General features: G+C 47.8%; 1 protein-coding gene across 7 annotated transcripts in view; it reads left to right on the top strand.

The window, feature by feature from the left end:
- BEST3 (bestrophin 3) overlaps positions 1-18098 on the top strand; it is a 48781-nt gene extending 30683 nt beyond the window's left edge. For 5 of the 7 annotated variants that reach the window (XM_051846443.2, XM_017341977.3, XM_051846448.2 and 2 more), the window contains one exon: positions 14121-15349. In XM_051846443.2, coding sequence (XP_051702403.1) covers positions 14121-15024 — 904 coding nt within the window. In that variant the 3' untranslated portion in view covers positions 15025-15349. Of the gene's footprint in view, positions 1-6250; positions 7408-14120 lie in introns of those variants that run through there. The other 2 variants (XM_051846442.2, XM_051846449.2) reach the window with 2 other exon arrangements.
- The last annotated feature ends 394 nt before the right edge of the window (positions 18099-18492 follow it).

Genomic DNA, 18492 nt, shown 5'->3' with positions numbered 1-18492 from the left:
AACGAAGGCTTTTATAGGGAGCCTCCAGGAAAAGTCCCTGCAGGGCCACAGTGGGTGGAGGGCAAGCCTGCCCAGGAATGCCCTTCTTGATCTGTTAGTGTCGATTTCTCCTTTGTTTGTAGCATTGGACAAAATGTTTCTAATTGCCTATAACAGAAAACCAGACTCAAACTAACATAAGCAAAAAGGAGTGTATTGATTGAGCCACGCCTCGCTCTGGGCATGGCTGGAGTCACCAGGACTCACTGTTGCCCTCTCTGTTCTGCTCTTCTGTCCACTTCTCAGGCTGCCCACTCCTGATGGCTAAATGGCAGAATGGCAGACAGGCACTCCAGCCTTACAGCCCACCCTCTCAACAAACCCAATGGAAGAAGCTCATTCCAACTCATCAAACTAAACTACCGATTGGTTGGATTGGGCTGTCATATCCATTCTCGAACTAATCACTATCAACAGGGAGACACAATACTTTTATTAGTCAAAGCTGGCTCACATGTCAGCCCCATCTAATCACATGGAATCTGTGATGTGTCCAGAAAATCAGCATACTATTACCAGGTGAAGGGTGAATGGTTTTTGGTGGATTGGCAAAAGTAATAACCCCTAAAATCATAGGAGGCAACTCCCCAGGCAGTAAATCGTGGAGAAAATGCCTACCTGAAATGCAAGGCCAATATCACGCGGGACAGCTGACTGAGGAGAGACAAGAGCAGGGATAATCATCGTGCAGGTAGTTCTGGTGCTAGTGCCCGAGCCCGTGGGTCCAGAGACGGTGGACGCGAGCGCTTCGTTGGAGGGCTCCCTGCCAGACGAGCAAATGAAACTCTTTCCTGGATGAGTGTGTGTTTTACTTTCTTACTCTGTTTAAAGTGTATGGTCCTGGCTTATTTAATTCAGAAATCAGCTTTCCCTTATCTTTTCATAACAATGTTTTAGGCTTGCGGTTCCAGGTCCCATGACCCAGAATGTCTAAAAGCAAGGCAATGCCCTTCAAAAACACAGCACAAGCGCTACCCAAAGGCAAACTGCGCAGTGCCTCTGCCTTGTACCCAGCAGTCAGAAATGCTCTCCACATCCCGCACGCTATTCATCATAAAAAGGAACTGCCTTGTTCTCTGTATTAAGGAGCATGTTCAAAACATGGCCCTATTTTCTGAGTACCTGCTAAATATACATGACTGAAGTGAAATTAAAATTCCTGCTTTTTTTCTAATCTCAAGTACAAATTTACAAAGTTTTCATATAATATATATATATATGTCACTCCCCCTCTTCGTGGAGGAACGACACAGGACCCTGCGTTGTTCTTTCGTCTGCTCGGCCCTCCCCGGGTTTGCTGCTGGTTCTTCCCGGGTTGGCTACCGTCCCTTCCACCTCCGTGGAAGGGCGGTTCCCCCTAGCCACTTTCCCCACTTCCGCGGGGGAGCGGCACACCGCCGGCCGGCTCTCTCGGGGGCTGCACAGGTGTTCCTTCAGATAGATGTTCCTGGTACATGTTGTCTCTCTCCTCCTTTATAGTCCTCTTCCACCAATCCCAACTCTGCTACCCACACGCCGAGTACGCTGCTCTCCTCCAATCAGGAGCAGGTCCTACAGTTTATTGGTTGAACTGGAGGCAGCTGTGTAGAAGCTGTTTCCTCCTCTCCCAGCGCCATATTGTGGGAGAGCAGATGCATAGAATAAGTCTTAATTCCAGTAACTTAGTCTAGTCCGAGTTGCTCCCAGTTGCTCCCCACATATATATATCACTCATTCATTTATTCAGATAATTTTTTTTTGCAGATCTTACTATGTGATATATTCTATGCAAGATGCTACAGGTAGGCCAAAGAGAACAAAATGATAGAGCAGGTGTTTAGACCAGCAGTTAAGACCCTTGCATCCCTTATGCCAGTGCCTGGGTTCACATGCTGGCTCCAGCTTTCTACTAATGCAAACCCTAGGAGGCAACAGTGATGGCTCAAGTAGTTGGGCCCCCACCACCCGTGTGTTCCCAGTTCCCAGCTTCAGTCCTGGCCCAGCCCCCATCCTTGTGGACATTTAGGAGAATGAGCCAGTAAGTGAAAGCATAACTCACTCCCTCTCTCTCTCCCCCTCACACACACAAAACTCTCAAATATATCCAAAAAACAATTAAGAAAGAAATGGAAAGACAGCCCATTTGGAGCTCACAGGCATAATGAGGAGATAAATTACAGTACAATATGGTAAACATAGCATTAGAAAAATGCTGACTTTTCTGGGTGTTCTCACAAAGAAGATAGACTTCAGCCAGCTGATGAATCAGAAGGCTTCTCAGAGTCGGGGTGTCTAACAGGTATCTTTAAGAAAGCATGAGGGGTAGGAATTGTTGCTCCCCCACTCGCGGAGGAACGACACCAGACGCTGTTTTCTTTCCCCGGTCCTTCCCGGATTTGCTGCCGTTCCCCTGCCTCCGCGGAGGAGCGGCACCCCCACCGCTCCCCCGCTTTCGAGGAGGAGCGGTACCAGCGAGCTCTCCAACCGACTCTCAGGGGGCCCTGCATGTTGTCTCTCTCCCCCTTTTATAGTCCTCTCCCACCAATCCGTGCTCTGCTGCCCGCATGCTGAGCACGCCGCTTTCTTCCAATCAGAGGTTGGATCAGGAATCAGCTAATTAACGAAGCAGCTGTGTAAGATTTGTTTACTCCCTCAGAGCGCCACATGGTAGGAGATCAGATACATAGTGTTAGTCTTAATAGTCTCAGTGGTCTAGTCTAGTCTAGGTGGTCTCAGTACTTATTTCGCCATGTTGCGGGAGAAGGCCCTGCTCCCCACAGGAATTTAGCCTAGTGCTTAAGAAACCCACAACCCGTATCAGGGTGCCTGGTTCAGCCTCCCAGTTCTGGCTTCTGAGCAGTGCAGATCCTGGGAGGCAGCAGGTGATGGCCCAAGCAGTTGGGTCCCTGACATTCACTTGGGAGAACTGGATTGAGTTCTTTGCTTCCGGCTCTAGTGCTGGCCCAGATCGATCCATAAATTTCTCTCTCTTTCTCTCTCTCCCACCTCCCAATAAGTGAATGTACTTTTTTTTTTTTTAAAACAGAATAACTTGGTAGCTAGCATACAGACAGGAGTGGGGAAATGCAGCAGAGAGTACCTTCCAGGCTAAGATAAGCAAAGACAGAGAGGAACGATAAACAGTATGTTCAGAGCAACAATTTGATATGCAAAGTAGAAGAGCCAAGAAATGAATTTGGAGCGGAGGCAAGGTAAAGGGCTTTGCCTTTATCCGACACCATCAGACAGCATGGTTGCTCTTTTACTTTAGATAGGTTAGCCTGGCAGCTGGCTGAAGGGTGGATCGGGGAGTGCTGGGGATAAGATTAGAGCCAGGGCGAGCAGTTAGCAGGCTACTGGCATTGCTCGCACAGGAGAAGGTAAGAGTCTGAATGAGGGGCACCAATCACAAGGGACACAGACGGTGGGGATGAAGGAAGGGACAAAGTCAAGGAAGGAAAGGCGTGACGACCAACTGAGTAATCCACCAAGGATGACAGAGAGCACAGGAGGGGAGCTACTCTAAGGAAAGGGAGCTCCTTTTTGCGTGGGGTGAGCCTGCAGCATCTCTGGGCAGTTCGCGAGGAGAGGGCCCGCAGGCAGTGCATACAGAAAGGCCAGGCAGAGCTGTGTCTGGCTGTCAGCAGCACACAGACCTTAGAGTGGGCACTGTGCCCATGAGAGTGAGGCAGGGTACACAGGGCAGAACACTATCACTTCGAAGGCGGCAGAGGAAAAGGAGTGGTCGCATTTGGGGCGATCAGACACAGAAGAAGGAAAACCGGCGCTGGCGACGGAGAGTGTGAGGTTTCAAAAGCAAACCGGGAGATGCCGTGGGAATATAGAGGGCATTGGAGACATCCGTGAGAGTGTTGAGGCAGAAGCTGAGCTGTAGTGGGTTAGGAAGTAACTGAAAGGCAAGGCAATCAAGGCTGTCCTTCCGCGTGACGTTAGCCGTCTAAACCGACCTGCGCTTTGCGGTTACGCCCTGGCCTTGTCTGGACAGATCCATTAGGACTCCCTAGGGTGTTTACTATAGTGCTGTCCACTGTCTGACCTAGACCCCTTATATCAGAGGACCTTGGGGGAGGGAATTATCTCAGACGTATGTGGAAAAACGAAAGCTTTGCCTCTTCTGGGCAATCTTACACTATTTATCTTATAGACAGTGAACTTTATAATTGATGATAGTTTCCTTTTCATTTTGACTGCTAGGGTGGCAGAAACCACATCCATAGGCCCCCTTCAGTCTGTGGGCTGAGATGTTTGGGCGTGTGTTTCTAGATTCCGTATCTGACCACTGCTCCTTATTCTAACTCCACTAGATTGGCCTAATTTTACCTAAATACTGCACTGAGGGTATTTTTGTTAGCCACCTCAGATCCTTGCTAAGATAAAGCAGAGGGTCAGCGCCGTGGCTCAATAGGCTAATACTCCGCCTTGCGGCGCCAGCACACCGGGTTCTAGTCCTGGTCGGGGCGCCGGATTCTGTCCCGGTTGCCCCTCTTCCAGGCCAGCTCTCTGCTGTGGCCCAGGAGTGCAGTGGAGGATGGCCCAAGTGCTTGGGCCCTGCACCCCATGGGAGACTGGGAGAAGCACCTGGCTCCTGCCATCGGATCAGCGCGATGCGCCGGCCGCAGCACACCAGCCATGGCGGCCATTGGAGGGTGAACCAACGGAAAAGGAAGACCTTTCTCTCTGTCTCTCTCTCTCACTGTCCACTCTGCCTGTCAAAAAAAAAAAAAAAAAAAAAAAAGATAAAGCAGAGGGGCTGGCGCCACGCCATGGCATAGTAGTTTAATGTTCCGCCTGTGGCGCCGGCATCCCATATGGGTGTTGGTTCTAGTCCTGGCTGCTCCTCTTCCAATCCAGCTCTCTGCTGTGGCCCGGGATAGCAGTAGAAGATGGCCCAAGTGCTTGGACCCCTGGACCCACATGGGAGACTGGGAAGAAGCACCTGGCTCCTGGCTTTGGATTGGCGCAGCTCCAGCTGTTGTAGCCATTTGGGGAGTGAACCAACAGGAGGAAGACCTTTCTCTCTGTCTCTACCTCTCACTGTCTATAACTCCACCTCTCAAATAAATAAATAAAATCTTAAAAAAAAATAAAGCAGAATGTAATAAAGAAAGAAAAAATTAGATAACTTTTCTTGTTTTGAAAACAGGAGAAAAGACAGTCGGAGTCATGGGCGCCGTTGGAGGAGAGAGGAGGCCTAGGAGCTGGGAGACAGTGCAGGTGACCCCAGGACGGAGGGCTCAAGTCCAGAGCTAGCGGGAGGTTGGGTATAATGAGAGGAGGGGAGGGAAGATGCCAGTGCAGGTGGTGAGGCAGAGGCCAATGCTCTCCCCTCATCCAGTCGGCAGCACATCTTAATCCAATGGAATTTTAACAAGGTCTCATCTGAGACCTAAAAGCTACTGGGTTGTGTTTTAAGGTTTTTATTTATTTGAAAGAGTACAGAGAGAGGGAGAGAGAGAGATTCCATCTACCTGTTCACTCCCCAAATGGCTGCAATGGCCAGAGCTGGGCCAGTCTGAAGCCAGGAACCAGAAGCTTCATCAGGATCTCCCGTGTAGGTACATAGGCTCAAGCACTTGGGGCATTTTCCACTGCTTCCTCAGGCACATTAGTGGGGAGCTGGAGTGGAAGTGGGGCAGCCGGGACTCAAACTAGCATCCATACAGGATGCCGGCATCACAGGTGGCAGCTTTACCCGTCACGTGACAGCACCAGGCCCAAAGCTACTGTTTTAATGCCACATTTTGAAAGTTCTAACACCAAATCAGTGCTGTGGTTCTACTTCCCGTCTTTGTATGGGGCATGCTAAAAATCAGCTTCAGGTTGGTTAACGGGCACCAAAACAGTTAGTAGAACAAGTTCCAGTGCCCACTGCACACAGCATGGCAAATATTCACCCTGATATATTGATTTTTTGTTAAAGATTTATTTATTTATCTGAGAGAGAGAGAGAGAGAGAGAAAGGTCTTCCATCCTCTGGTTCACTCCCCAAATGGCCACAATGGCCAAAGCTGGGCCAATCCGAAGCCAGGAGCCAGGAGCTTCCTCCGGGTCTCCCACATACCTCTGGGGCACAGGGGCCCAAGGAGTTGGGCCATCTTGTACTGCTTACATTATCTTACATGAGATCACTTCAGTCGGTTGTTTTGTTCTTTTTTTCATAATATGGAATGCTTTCTGATGTGCTGTTTTAATTAAAGCATCTTTTTGCTAGCTTAACCATGAAGACACTACTAACCAAGATTAAGAAAACACCCACAAGCAGCCTAAAGAAGAATTGCCCATAGGATGTACAACCAGAAAACAGACCCAAGCCCTACAATGAAAAGGGGTCCTGCAGGGGCAGTAGCGGACACTTCTGCTTGCTAACCCTAGCTCACCCAGAATGCTTAGACTCGAGCCGGCATTGCTGAGAACAAGGTTTTTTTAAGCAAACATGAGACAAAGTTCAGACCTGGCTTCACATTATACCCGCATGAGTCACTGCAAAATCCTTACTATTTTTTCATTACTTGGGACTAACCATTAACACAAATGCTTAAGACTCTGAGGAATGGAACACATGGAAAGTAAAGACCTGAAGTCTCATGACTCCCTTTAAATCCCTTCTTGAGAATCAAAAGAGCCAGCAGTAAAGCCTCAATCATCCCTTCAGGGCATTGAGAAAACCCAGCCACCGCCCCACCCGCAGCAGCTGAAGGATTCCGAATTGGGAGGAGAAAGACTGTGGCTACTCATGAATGGATCGCCCAGTGTGCCCTCAGCACTGGCCTAATGTCCTGCTAATCCAGATGCATGCTCCAAGCCTGGCAGCTGGGGACTGCTGGCCACCAGCCCACTAGAGGACATTGTTTTATTGGGCCTTCCTGCCATCATTCTCATAGGCTGTCAAAACTTGCTCTTGTTTATAGTGCTCTTAAGGAAAGGGTCAATGCAGTCAACCAGATAGCCACTTTGTAAAGCAGAGAAATAGTCAAATTTTCTGGGAGTTCCTTCTGATTAGGACTTGAAGGGTTTGTTTAAAATTTGCTTGGTACTGTGAAACTACAACCGCTTTACTGGAAAGAATGGGAAATAATGACTTTTACTTATCTTTCTGCCCAGAGTTCTAAGAATATATAGCAGTAATGCAATGACTTTTATTTTTCAAATTATACATGCCTGTCCTTAAGCAATGTGCATAAAATATTTAGGGTTGTACAGTGGATCAGAAGTGTGCTTACCTCAAACATAACAAAACACATATTGTAATAAGCAAAGACTTCATGTTAAAGTATCCTAGAATGATGTTTTATTCAGTAATCCTTTCTTGGCCAACCATATTCAAATACTTTAACTTTACAAGAAAATACATATGCTGATATAAACTACTGTATGCTTGTGTTATAAACTACCAAAAGTGTCTCAAATTCTGATCAAATTCTGAATCACTAACTTCAACAAAGATGTATTTTTGGCACATTGATTTTTTTTCACTTAACGTACCAGAAAGGAAGGAAGAGAGAAAACCTCCCAAGGAGATGAATGTGCATTAAGTTCATAATTTTAGAACTTACTCAGAGATTCTTTCTTATGTGGACATGCGGTCATCATTGCTGCTCAATTTTCCCTTTAAATGCTATCTGACAGATACAGACTCAATTTCCTTTTCTAACAAAACTCCTAGAAGATATAATTTAAGGGGGGGGCTTTAAAGGACCCTCCAGTTTAGGTCATAATTTCTTTTAGTGTCAGCCAGCAGGGGTTCACAGAGCATAGCCAGGGCATATGTGAAGCTAGATCTCCCTCTCTACAGGAGCCACAGGCCACTGCTTCAACCAGATTTCCCATAATCCTTGACTCAAAATATCAGACAACACAGAGGTGATGGAAGGGTCTCTGGCTCTTGGTGCACCTTTCTGGGCTAAGAGGACCTCAACTAGTTTACAACTGCCCACCAAAAAGGGAGTCCAGTGGAAGCTAGGAGGTTATAATGTGGGTTTTCCTCACAGCCTTTAGCCCTCCACACACCCCCTTAATGTGAAGGTTACCTTGTCCATTGCATTAATTCTCAGCTATAGCTTTTTGTGTGTGTATGTGAGTTTATTTTCTTTTAATTTATTTTTAAGGAATACAAATTTCATAAGTACAACTTTAGGAATATAGTTATTCTTCCCACACACACTCCACTCCTCCTCCTCCTCCCTCTCCTCATGTCAGTCCCATTCTCCATTAAGCTTCATTTTCAATTAACTTTGTACACAGAATACCAACTTTTTACTAGTAGAGATTTCAACAATTTGCATACAGACACACAAAAAACTGTTTGAGAACTAGTTTTACAGTTAACTCTCATAATACAACTCATTGAGGACAGAGGTCCTACATGGGGAGTAAGTGCACAGTAACTCCTGTTGTTAATTTAACAATTAGCACTCCCTTTAGAGAAAAGTACATCCTTCTTTGATGGCCACTTCTTTCCACTGGGGTCTCACTCACAGAGATCCTTCATGTAGAACATTTTTTGTCACAGTGTCTTGGTTTCATGCCTGAAATGCTCTCACAGGCTTTCCAGTCAGACCAGGAAGCCTTAAGAGCTGATTCTGGGGCCAGCGCCGCAGCTCACTAGGCTAATCCTCCACCTGCAGTGCTAGCACACCGGGTTCTAGTCCCAGTCGGGTCACCAGATTCTATCCTGGTTACCCCTCTTCCAGGCCAGCTCTCTGCTGTGTGTGGCCCTGGAGTGCAGTGGAGGATGGCCCAGGTCCTTGGGCCCTGCACCTGCATGGGAGACCAGGAGAAGCACCTGGCTCCTGGCTTCAGATCAGCGCCATGCGCCGGCCGCAGCACGCCAGCCGCAGCGGCCATTGGAGGGTGAACCAACGGCAAAAGGAAGACCTTTCTCTCTGTCTCTCTCTCTCACTGTCCACTCTGCCTGTCAAAAAAAAAAAAAACACAAACAAACATGCTCTGCCTCCTGCCTCCTTTTAGACTCAGCTGTAACCAACTAGCGCTCCCTGGTTTGACCTTACCATAGCACTAACCTTTCTGTCATTTTTCTCTTGTCCCAGTATGTGGCACAATATTTTCCCTCATGCTTTCTGTATTTCTGTACTCATGACTTATATTATGCAATAAATGCGTACTGCATGGTTGGGCAATGTCTGGCACAAAAGATGGTATTAAGTGACAACATCAGGGCAGTCCTGTCTCAGAAATCCCTGCTATTTAATCAACCCCATCTTCCCCCAGGCCTTCTGCTTTCTCTCCAGTCGCCCAGTGCCCTAGTCGTACTACTAAATGGCTGTTAAATCTCCCTTCTAAACTACTCATTGCTAGGTGGCAGCTCCTATGTAACTTACATCTTTTAAAGAACACTCTCCTTTTTTTTTTTTTTTTAAGATTGATTGATTTGAAAGTCCAAGTTAGAGACAGACAGACAGACAGAAGGAGAGGTCTTCCATGTGCTAGTTCACTCCCTAGATGGCTGCAATGGCCAGGGCTGAGCCAGGCTGAATCCAGGAGTAAGAAGCTTCATCCAGGTCTCCCTTGTGGATGGCAGGGGCCTAAACACTTTGGCCATCTTCTGCTGTTTTTACCAGGCCATTAGCAGGAAGCTGGATTGGAAATGGAATAGCCAGGATACAAACCAGCACCCACATGGGATGCCAGCATCGCAGGCAGCAGCTTTACCAACTAGGCCACAATCCCAACCCCTAAATGATACTCTTGAAGGAGAAAAGGCAGAGACCTTCAGGGGGACACTATAGTTCTTCCACGCCATACAAGAAGTCCATGATGCTTTGGAAACCACTGCTGAAAGTTTGCCAGTCACTGACAGAAACACTTTTGTGTCTTCTACTCTTCAAAGCTTTTCTATGAAAACTTCAAAAGTTCATGAAAAATGCAAATTATGAAAAAAAAACTATTTTCAGGGGTCAAAATTTGTTGCACCAAAAGAAACATAAATTTTAACTCCATTTTTCCAGGAACAGTTTGAAGTACCCTCTTCTTACATTAACCATTTTAAACTCCCAGTCAACCTGGAAGGCAAAGTGTTACTGTCACCAGTTTGCCGAGTATGATATGAAATCAGAGAGAGCTCAAGTGAGTCTCCCAAGGTCACACAGCTTGCTAGTGTCAGCCTCAGGCAGCAGCAACCCTAGGTCTGCAAGATCTCAAAATAAGTCATGTGCCGTTCCCTGGAGCCAATGCTCAAATTCCATCTCTGGACACCAGTGGCTGCGGGACACTTTCCACAAATGCCCTCCTATCTCCAATTACCTGCCTATCTCAGCCCAAATGAGTTCCAGGACATAAAGCCCAGCATTTTCAGCTGACCGTTTCTACTATATAGCAATATAATAAGGGTGCTTATGTTCTATCATATAATATTTCCCCCATAATGGCTTCAGTGGTATTATATTCGGGCCTTGGGATCGTACTAACCCTGTACTAGGAGGACACTTGCAAAATCGAATAAGGAGCCGAAAGCATGAAAGGACCTGAGAGGGACATAGGACCCTCCCAGTTGGGAAATTAAGACTTTTACGGCATTCTAGTTTGTGTGCGCTACACCTGCAACCTTTTGGTTCTTAAACCACATATTGGTAACATGGGACCATAATTATCAAAGAAAGGAAGAGATGGGCATGTGCATTGGCAATGAACTCCTCCATGGCCGTGTTTAGAAGAAGGCTGGTTGGCTCATCGTGCTGGGAAGTTTGCTGCTGTCTCACGGCAGCAAGACCTGGAGGGCCTTTTTCTCAGCTTGATTATGAGATACACACAACTGCTAACACTAAGAACACTGAGTGTTCTTCCTAGGAGTGTTTCAGACGAAACGAGCGGAGAGTTCTCAAGTCATCCTTATTATCCATCCATGCTGCTTTTCGCAACCACTCTAGTTATGCTCTGCGTTCTCAAAGGCCATCTACAGCTGCCCACTGCCTTGAGGACAGAGTTCAGATCCTCACTCTCCCCGGCAGGGTTCAAGCCTACCCTTCCAGCCTACACCTGACAGTGACACCAATGCACGGGTTTCCCATGCTTCACCAACACCCCGTGCTTGCCTGCTGCCTTGTTCGTTCATACACCTCTTCCACCTGGAATGCTCTGCCCTCATCCCTCCAACTCCCAGTGTCAAAGCCCAGCTCAAAAACTGACTTGGTTCCAAATGCAGGTGTTGATAGATGTGCCTTCTCTCTCCTTCTAAATTGCAAGGCACCACATAAAACAAATTGTTCATGGTCGAGGCCTTGTCACGTTAGGCCATCGGTGAGCCTGTCATTGTGCTAGGCCCACACCACAGCCCTGAGAGGCAGGGACGTGTCATAGGGTCTCCTTGGCAGGTCCACGCAGTGTCGGCTGGTGAACAGCACTGTCCAGAAGAGCAGCAGGAGCACTAGGCTCTTGGTAGTCTGCTCATTGCAACTTGCTCTTCTCCATCTATGACCCAGAACTGACTCCTCTTGCTGCAGCTGAATGGACCTGTCCGCCATTCGGTGCATCACTTGAAAGCCTTTCCCTTGTGAGTCACCAAGTTTTGAAACAATAACAATACAAATCTTTTTTTTTTTTTTTTTTTTTACCCAGAAGACCTAAGTCATTTTTGTGGGGTTGTGTGCTTTAGTAGTAGTTAAGGAAATCAAAGCCCAAATAAATAGACGACAGATGCCCGCCCCACAAAGAGCCTTTGCCAGCCTGGCCTCGAGCCCCAGGGCACATCCAGTGTGTGGCGATCCTGGTGAGCCACTGTGCCTGTGGCTCTTCTGCTGCCCTCCCTAACGAAATAGATCCCCACGAAGTGTGGCTGGAGATCTGACCTAGTGAAATCCCCCAAGCAGGGTCACCCAGGCCACTGAAGCATGAGTGTGCGTTTCCCAGTCGGTGTAACAGAATCTGGGGCCTGCACGGCGGGGGGGTGGCTCAGAGGCTGTCTCAGAGGCGGTCTGGTAGCCAAGGGCGCTGCTGGGTTTGAGAACAACAGCCCGAGGGTGTAAGGGGACACCATCCTGGGACACTCAGCCAGGTAATCATCTCAGGCACCCATCTTTTATTCATAAACACGGGAACAAGCCTTTCTTTGGCTGCTCACTCTGCCCTTTCAGGTTATGACAATGCCATCCATACCCAGCTTCTTCCTCTATGTCACACAAAATGCACCTGGCGTAGTTAAATCGTCTGGTCGCCATGGATGTCAATGCCAACATCGAACTGGGATGGCCAGATTAGTGTTGCTCCCCAGGTGGACCTGAGCATTTACAGTTTAAGGGCATGGCTTTTAGCAGTTCTTCAAACCCCATTAAGACTGCAAGTCCACAGAGATGTGAGACAAATAACTGTGTAATCTGAGGCAGGCATAGCCCTTGCTCCCCACTGGCTTATCGCTATTTTAATTATTCATTTTTGTTTCAGTCCTGTTGAAAAAGACTTAAAATGGTGGGATTATTTATTTGTATTTGTCTTATTTTTTAAAATTAGATTTTCTCTTTTTTAAATTCTTGTTTACTTATTTTATTTGTTTGAAGGGCAGAGAGACAAGAGATCTCCCATCTGCTGGTTCACTCCCCAAATGCCTGGGGCTAGGTCAGGCCAAAGCCAGGAGCCCAGAATTCAGTAAGCGAGTCCCACCTAATGATCTATTACATTAGCAGGAAGCTGGAATCAGAAACGGAGCCGGAACCCAAATCTAGGCAGTCTCACTGGGCTGCGTGTGTCTTAAGAGGCATCTTAGGCCGGCGCCTCGGCTCAACAGGCTAATCCTCTGCCTTGCGGCACCAGCACACTGGGTTCTAGTCCTGGTCGGGGCACCGGATTCTGTCCCGGTTGCCCCTCTTCCAGGCCAGCTCTCTGCTATGGCCCAGGAGTGCAGTGGAGGATGGCCCAAGTGCTTGGGCCCTGCACCCCATGGGAGACCAGGAGAAGCACCTGGCTCCTGCCTTCGGATAGGCGCGGTACGCTGGCCGCAGCGCACCGGCTGCGGCGGCCATTGGAGGGTGAACCAATGGCAAAAGGAAGACCTTTTTCTCTGTCTCTCTCTCTCTCACTGTCCACTCTGCCTGTCAAAAAAAAATAAAATAAAAAAAGAGGCATCTTAACCACCAAGCCATACGCCCACCTGTCCTTTATTTTTTAAATGTTAAAAACACTACAGGACATTCTTAGCCATAGTAAATCTATCAAAATTCATCACAAAGGGAGCCTAACCGTGATGAGTCCACCCTACCCAGATGAATATATTCTTTCTACAAGGTTCAAATTTCTCCTTCCTAAATAGACTGATGTGCAAAGCACTTACCAGAAATGTTTACAAAAGACCTCTGGGTAAAGACTGCATTGTACTCATTCTGCCCTGGGTTCTAGCTCATTCTTTGACACTGAGCGTAGCAGGCCTAAGTCAGACTGAATAAGAATAAAGTATCTGGAGTCCAACTTCTGGGTTATGCCCTCACTGGCTGCTTAGACCCAATAGATCTCTCTGGACCTCAGCTCCCTCATTTGTAAAGTGTGACCACTAATGATGATAACAACCCCTGCGAATATTGTCAACTTCACACATAATATTTATAAGTAAATGAAAGCTGAATGTTGTTTGCACTCTCTTGAATTTAGCCATGAGCCATCGTTTCAAGGAGTGAATGGGTTCTGGGAAACATGAATTTAGCTCAACTATTCTAAGGGTGAAGGAACACATACCATATATATGCATATATATATATATATATATATTTCTTAATATCCAAATCTTCACATCAGTGATTCTCAAGACCTTAAAGTCAAAGCTATGTTCAAAATAACACTGAGAGGTTATTTGCCTTTTCTGGGTGCATTCTCTCAGGAGCGTACAGTGCAGTTCTCCAGAGGCTACAGATGTGTGAGGTCATTGTCTAGCAGTTGATGAATGCGTGCTCGTTTACTCCTGTGTGTTTTACATTCCTCAGCTACAATGTCAAATACAGCAAATCACCAGTCGCTTCGGAGGTACTCAGTAACTTTTTAAGAGTTTAAAAAAGGTCTTGGGGCTGCGAAGTGTGGGAAATTGTGCTAGACTGCCCCGACCACGCCCTGAGGCTACCCTGCCTGCGTCCCTTTGTGTGTTTCAGGCTGTCCGAGTCCCACTTTCCTGGCGAGGAGTGGCTGTGGGACTTCGAGAAGCATGGCCACCGGCGCTCGGTGATCAGACGGGTCAAGCGGTTCCTGAGCACCCACGAACACCCCTCCAGCCCCAAGAGGAGGAGCTACAGGAGGCAGGCCAGCGACAGCTCCATGTTCCTGCCCCCCAGCCCAGCCCGAGATCTGCTGGATGTGCCTCCCAGAAGCTCCCCCAGAGCCTCAGCCCCCCAGAAGCCATCGCATTCCCCAGAGGGCAGCCCCCCCACGCTGCACTCCAGCGTGGGAGAACTGCCCACCATCAGGGAGACCAGCCAGACCAGCACCTTGCCGAGCCTGACCCCGCAGTCCAGTGTGAGAGCCTCCCCCACCAAGATGCCCCAGGTCCCGGAGGTGCTGATCACAGCAGCTGAAGCTCCGGTGCCTCCAGCAGAGGGCGACCCCCACGACTCCACTACCTCCATCTTGAGCCTGGAGTTTACCGGCGTTCAGCCGAGCAGGACGGGGCAGCAGGAGGACCCGGGGGGTCGGATACAGCCCCCTTCAGATCTCCGTCCCCAGGCTGCTGAGAGAAACACTCTCAAGCTTGAGCAAGACCCTGATGGCGCCAAGATCCTGAAAAGGTGGAGCCTCCCAGAGTTCCGGGAGCGCAGCCACACCTCCCCGGGAAACCGAAGTCCGCAACCTGAGAACCTGCAGCCACCTCTTTTACTTGACACAGAACTATCCTCCGAGATCCGTGGAGCCAACACTGGGACTGGCTCTTGGGTCTCTCCTGATATGAGGTATTTAATGGAAAACCTGGACACCCAGGAAACGGATATCATAGAGTTCAACGATGAGCAAGCGGAGGAATCAGCCAGAGCGGTGCCACAAAGTTCTCGGACCTGGTTCTAGCGTAGATTCCTAATTTACCGGAAGTCCAGCGTCAGCCTTGGAATGCACCCGGGGCTGGGCAGTTTTCTGAAAAGTAACCATATGTATAAGCTACTCAGAACTGTGAAGGGCATTATCATCCCGGCGTTTTGAAAACTGTGAAAAGCAAACACATTTAAGTCATCCATCACAAGTGGCCTTGGTTATACTGACCACAGTGACTTGTCTTAGCCAAATAAGGAATCATACATGTGTGTGTGTGACTTACAAATTCGTATCTCATTAGTTTGGGAAAGGGCCTGATAGTCCAATCCTGAGACACAAAGAACTCTGCTGCTTCTTTCTCTCTCTCTCTCTCTCTCTCTCTTTTTTTTTTTTTTTTTTTTTTTTTTTTTTTTTTTTTGACAGGCAGAGTGGACAGTGAGAGAGAGACAGAGAGAAAGGTCTTCCTTTTGCCGTTGGTTCACCCTCCAATGGCCGGCGCACCGCGCCGATCCGATGGCAGGAGCCAGGTGCTTCTCCTGGTCTCCCATGGGGTGCAGGGCCCAAGGACTTGGGCCATCCTCCACTGCACTCCCGGGCCATGGCAGAGAGCTGGCCTGGAAGAGGGGCAACCGGGACAGAACCCAGTGCCCCAACCGGGACTAGAACCCGGTGTGCCGGCGCCGCTAGGTGGAGGATTAGCCTAGTGAGCCGCGGCGCCGGCCTCTTCTTTTCTTAACTATGAAGACAGGCACCAGATCACATAGTGCCCCCCAGACTCCTTTTTGATTATGATTCTCTGAAGCTTGCTAACCAGCTCGTTCCTGCCCTGGGGAACTATCACAGTGATCCTGTCCCAATTCTTCAGCCTCATCAGCATCAGAAAATTTCATTTCTCTTCCACTGCCTTTCCTCTGGCTCTCTTCCTCCTTTATTCTCTCATCCTTTTTTCTTCCCTTCTCTAGTCTTGCTCCTCTAGTAACTCTATTCTGTCCCACTGTTCAGCTTGTAATATTTTCTCTTGCTTACTCTGTTGCTAATTTCTTACCATTGTGTTCAGAATGGGAGGTACTGGCAAATCCTCCTACATAATAATCAAAGATTACCACACATCCAGCCCGAAACCCTTCCAGTCTCACAGTGGGAGGGTGGGAGAGTTGGTGGTCTCCTACCACTCCCTCAGCAGCCTTTGCCATTTTAACAAAAAGATTTATTTATTTGAAAGACAGTCATAGGGCGAGAGCTCTTCCATCTGCTTATTCAACCCCCAAATGGCCACAACAGCCAGAGTGAAAGCCAACAGCATGGAGGTTGATCTGGGTTTCCCACATGGATAGCAGGGTCCCAAAGCACTGGGCCATCTTCCACTGCTTTCCCCGGTGTAGAGAGCTGGATCGAAAGTGGAGCACCCAAGGCCTTGAACTGGAGCCTATACGGGATGCCGGCATCACCGGCAATGGCTGAATCTGCCGTACCACAACACCGGTCCCTGCCTTTTCCATTTCTTCTCCTCTTTGTTCTTGGACACTGGAGAAAACTGAAGCCAAGAGGATAAAAAACTTGCATCAGCAAATGCAATGGAATCAAAGACTAGCATGGCTTGGATCTGGTTAAAGCAAAGGCTTTAGCAAAATTCCCAATTCTGCCACAACATGGGACCAGTTATTATGTCCTTTGGGTTGCTTGGAACCAGGCAGTACAATGGGGTCGGGGTCTACCTAATGGGAGTCAGATGCTAATTAACTCCGCAGGGAGCACTCACGGTGGCTATTTGTTGAGGGCCCAACTCTGGAAGGCCTTGCAGCTTTCACCACTTGTCTTAGGATGAAGCTGAACTACGCATGACTGATGAAATAAAGCAGCCTTAAAAAAAAGGAATCAAGTAGCCCTTGTAGCTACCAGTTCACAGTGTTCCAGGCAGCGGCGTGTGAAGTTCACAGATGATCCCGCTAATTCTTAGGGGAATCCGCTGAGATGGGTAGATGAACACGATGATCTTCATTTTTAAAGATGAAGAAAGCCAAGGCTTTGGAGAACTAATTTGCCCTAAATCACGTAGCCAGCAAGTGGCAGAATTCAGATTCAAACCCAGGTTCATCGACAGAGACCACACTCAGCCACTGTGCTGTGCTGTCTGTAAGGCCCCGGATGTCATAGCAAATTGCCCAGAATTCTGAAGCATGCCCCCAGGGAGCCACGCCCAAGTCACAAATTCATACCAAAGCTCTTCCTGGGTCCCCCTTGCTTCAGTCTGCTTGCGTCTTCCATGCACTCCTAGAGGAGGGTATTGCTCCAACTTGAGCCCCAGCCATGGTCCTCCTTATTTTTCATGCCAAAAGTTGGCAGAACCTTCCCTCTCCTCCCCAGCTCCTCCAGATTGGCAGTGTTCTCCGTAGTGCATCTTCGCCAGACCTTGAATCTCACTGGGCTCCTGGAGCTGCACCACAGCAATGACATTTACTTTAACTGGCTTTCCTCAGAGGACTGAAAGGAAGCAATAGGAGAGAAGCGATGTCCATTGGTGGTTCTGTGTGTTGGTTAATAATGTTAGAACCTGGCAAAGTACTGAAATTCCCAAAGCACTACGTACAGACAATGGGGTCAAGTACCAATAAACCACTGTAAAAGGCAATAGCCTTCACTTCTCCCAGTTACCAGCCTCTTAATGCCATTTCTTGGGTATTTCAACTTAAAGTCCCCACATTCTCTTCTCTTTGGTCCTATTTATTGCTCAACTTCAAGTGACTTTCTCCTTAGCTACTTTTGAAGCATAATCAATTTTTGCTCATAAAGTGACAAATTATTCACAGACTAATACATTTTGTGTAGAGCTAGAAGGTGGCTCATTCGTCTCTGCTTCCATCCATTCCTTATGCATCTTTATTCCCCAAGAATTATTTAATTTCCTCAATTTTTCTTCACAACCTGAGCTGGCCTCCCATTTTCTTCTTGCAGTGAAAATTGAATTATGACCTGTTCAATGAGCCCATGTGGTTGAATTCAGTAATAAATTCAAGTCAGAATTGCCCAGAGCAGATGAAAAAATTCTCTGTTTGTTCTGAAAGAAGTTTTCACCCAACACAAAGTTGTAAAAATAAAATAATTTATTTTCATTGCCTGCCTAGTCCATTTTCTCCTGAACTCTGGGAACTTCCACACCTGAAGGAATGGTCCCATGGCCTAGCTGGTGCTTTAGGCTTCGGCCATTTCAAGAAGAGGCTCGAATTTTCTCTGCATTAAATGTAATTCACAAGCCAGCATGGCCAAGCCCTATTTGTGGCATCACACCCTACTCTCCTACAATTCAGGAAGACAGAGGCCCACTTCCTGTTCCTCTGTTGTCCAAGAATTTGGACAACTGGCCAAGTCTATCTCCTGGCAAGATAAAGAAGGCTGTTGTCTCCCATTCTATTATTGCTCAGCATGCAAGAAGCTTTGAAAAGTTAGTCAAGTCCCCATCCTTCTGAGTTTCATATTCTCATCTGTAAAATGGGCTCTTCTCTGGAC

Source organism: Oryctolagus cuniculus, chromosome 11 (genome assembly GCF_964237555.1).
Source record: "Oryctolagus cuniculus chromosome 11, mOryCun1.1, whole genome shotgun sequence".
NCBI lineage: Eukaryota > Metazoa > Chordata > Mammalia > Lagomorpha > Leporidae > Oryctolagus > Oryctolagus cuniculus.
Note: the sequence above shows the minus strand (reverse complement) of the source record. Positions and strands in the feature narration are given on the sequence as shown.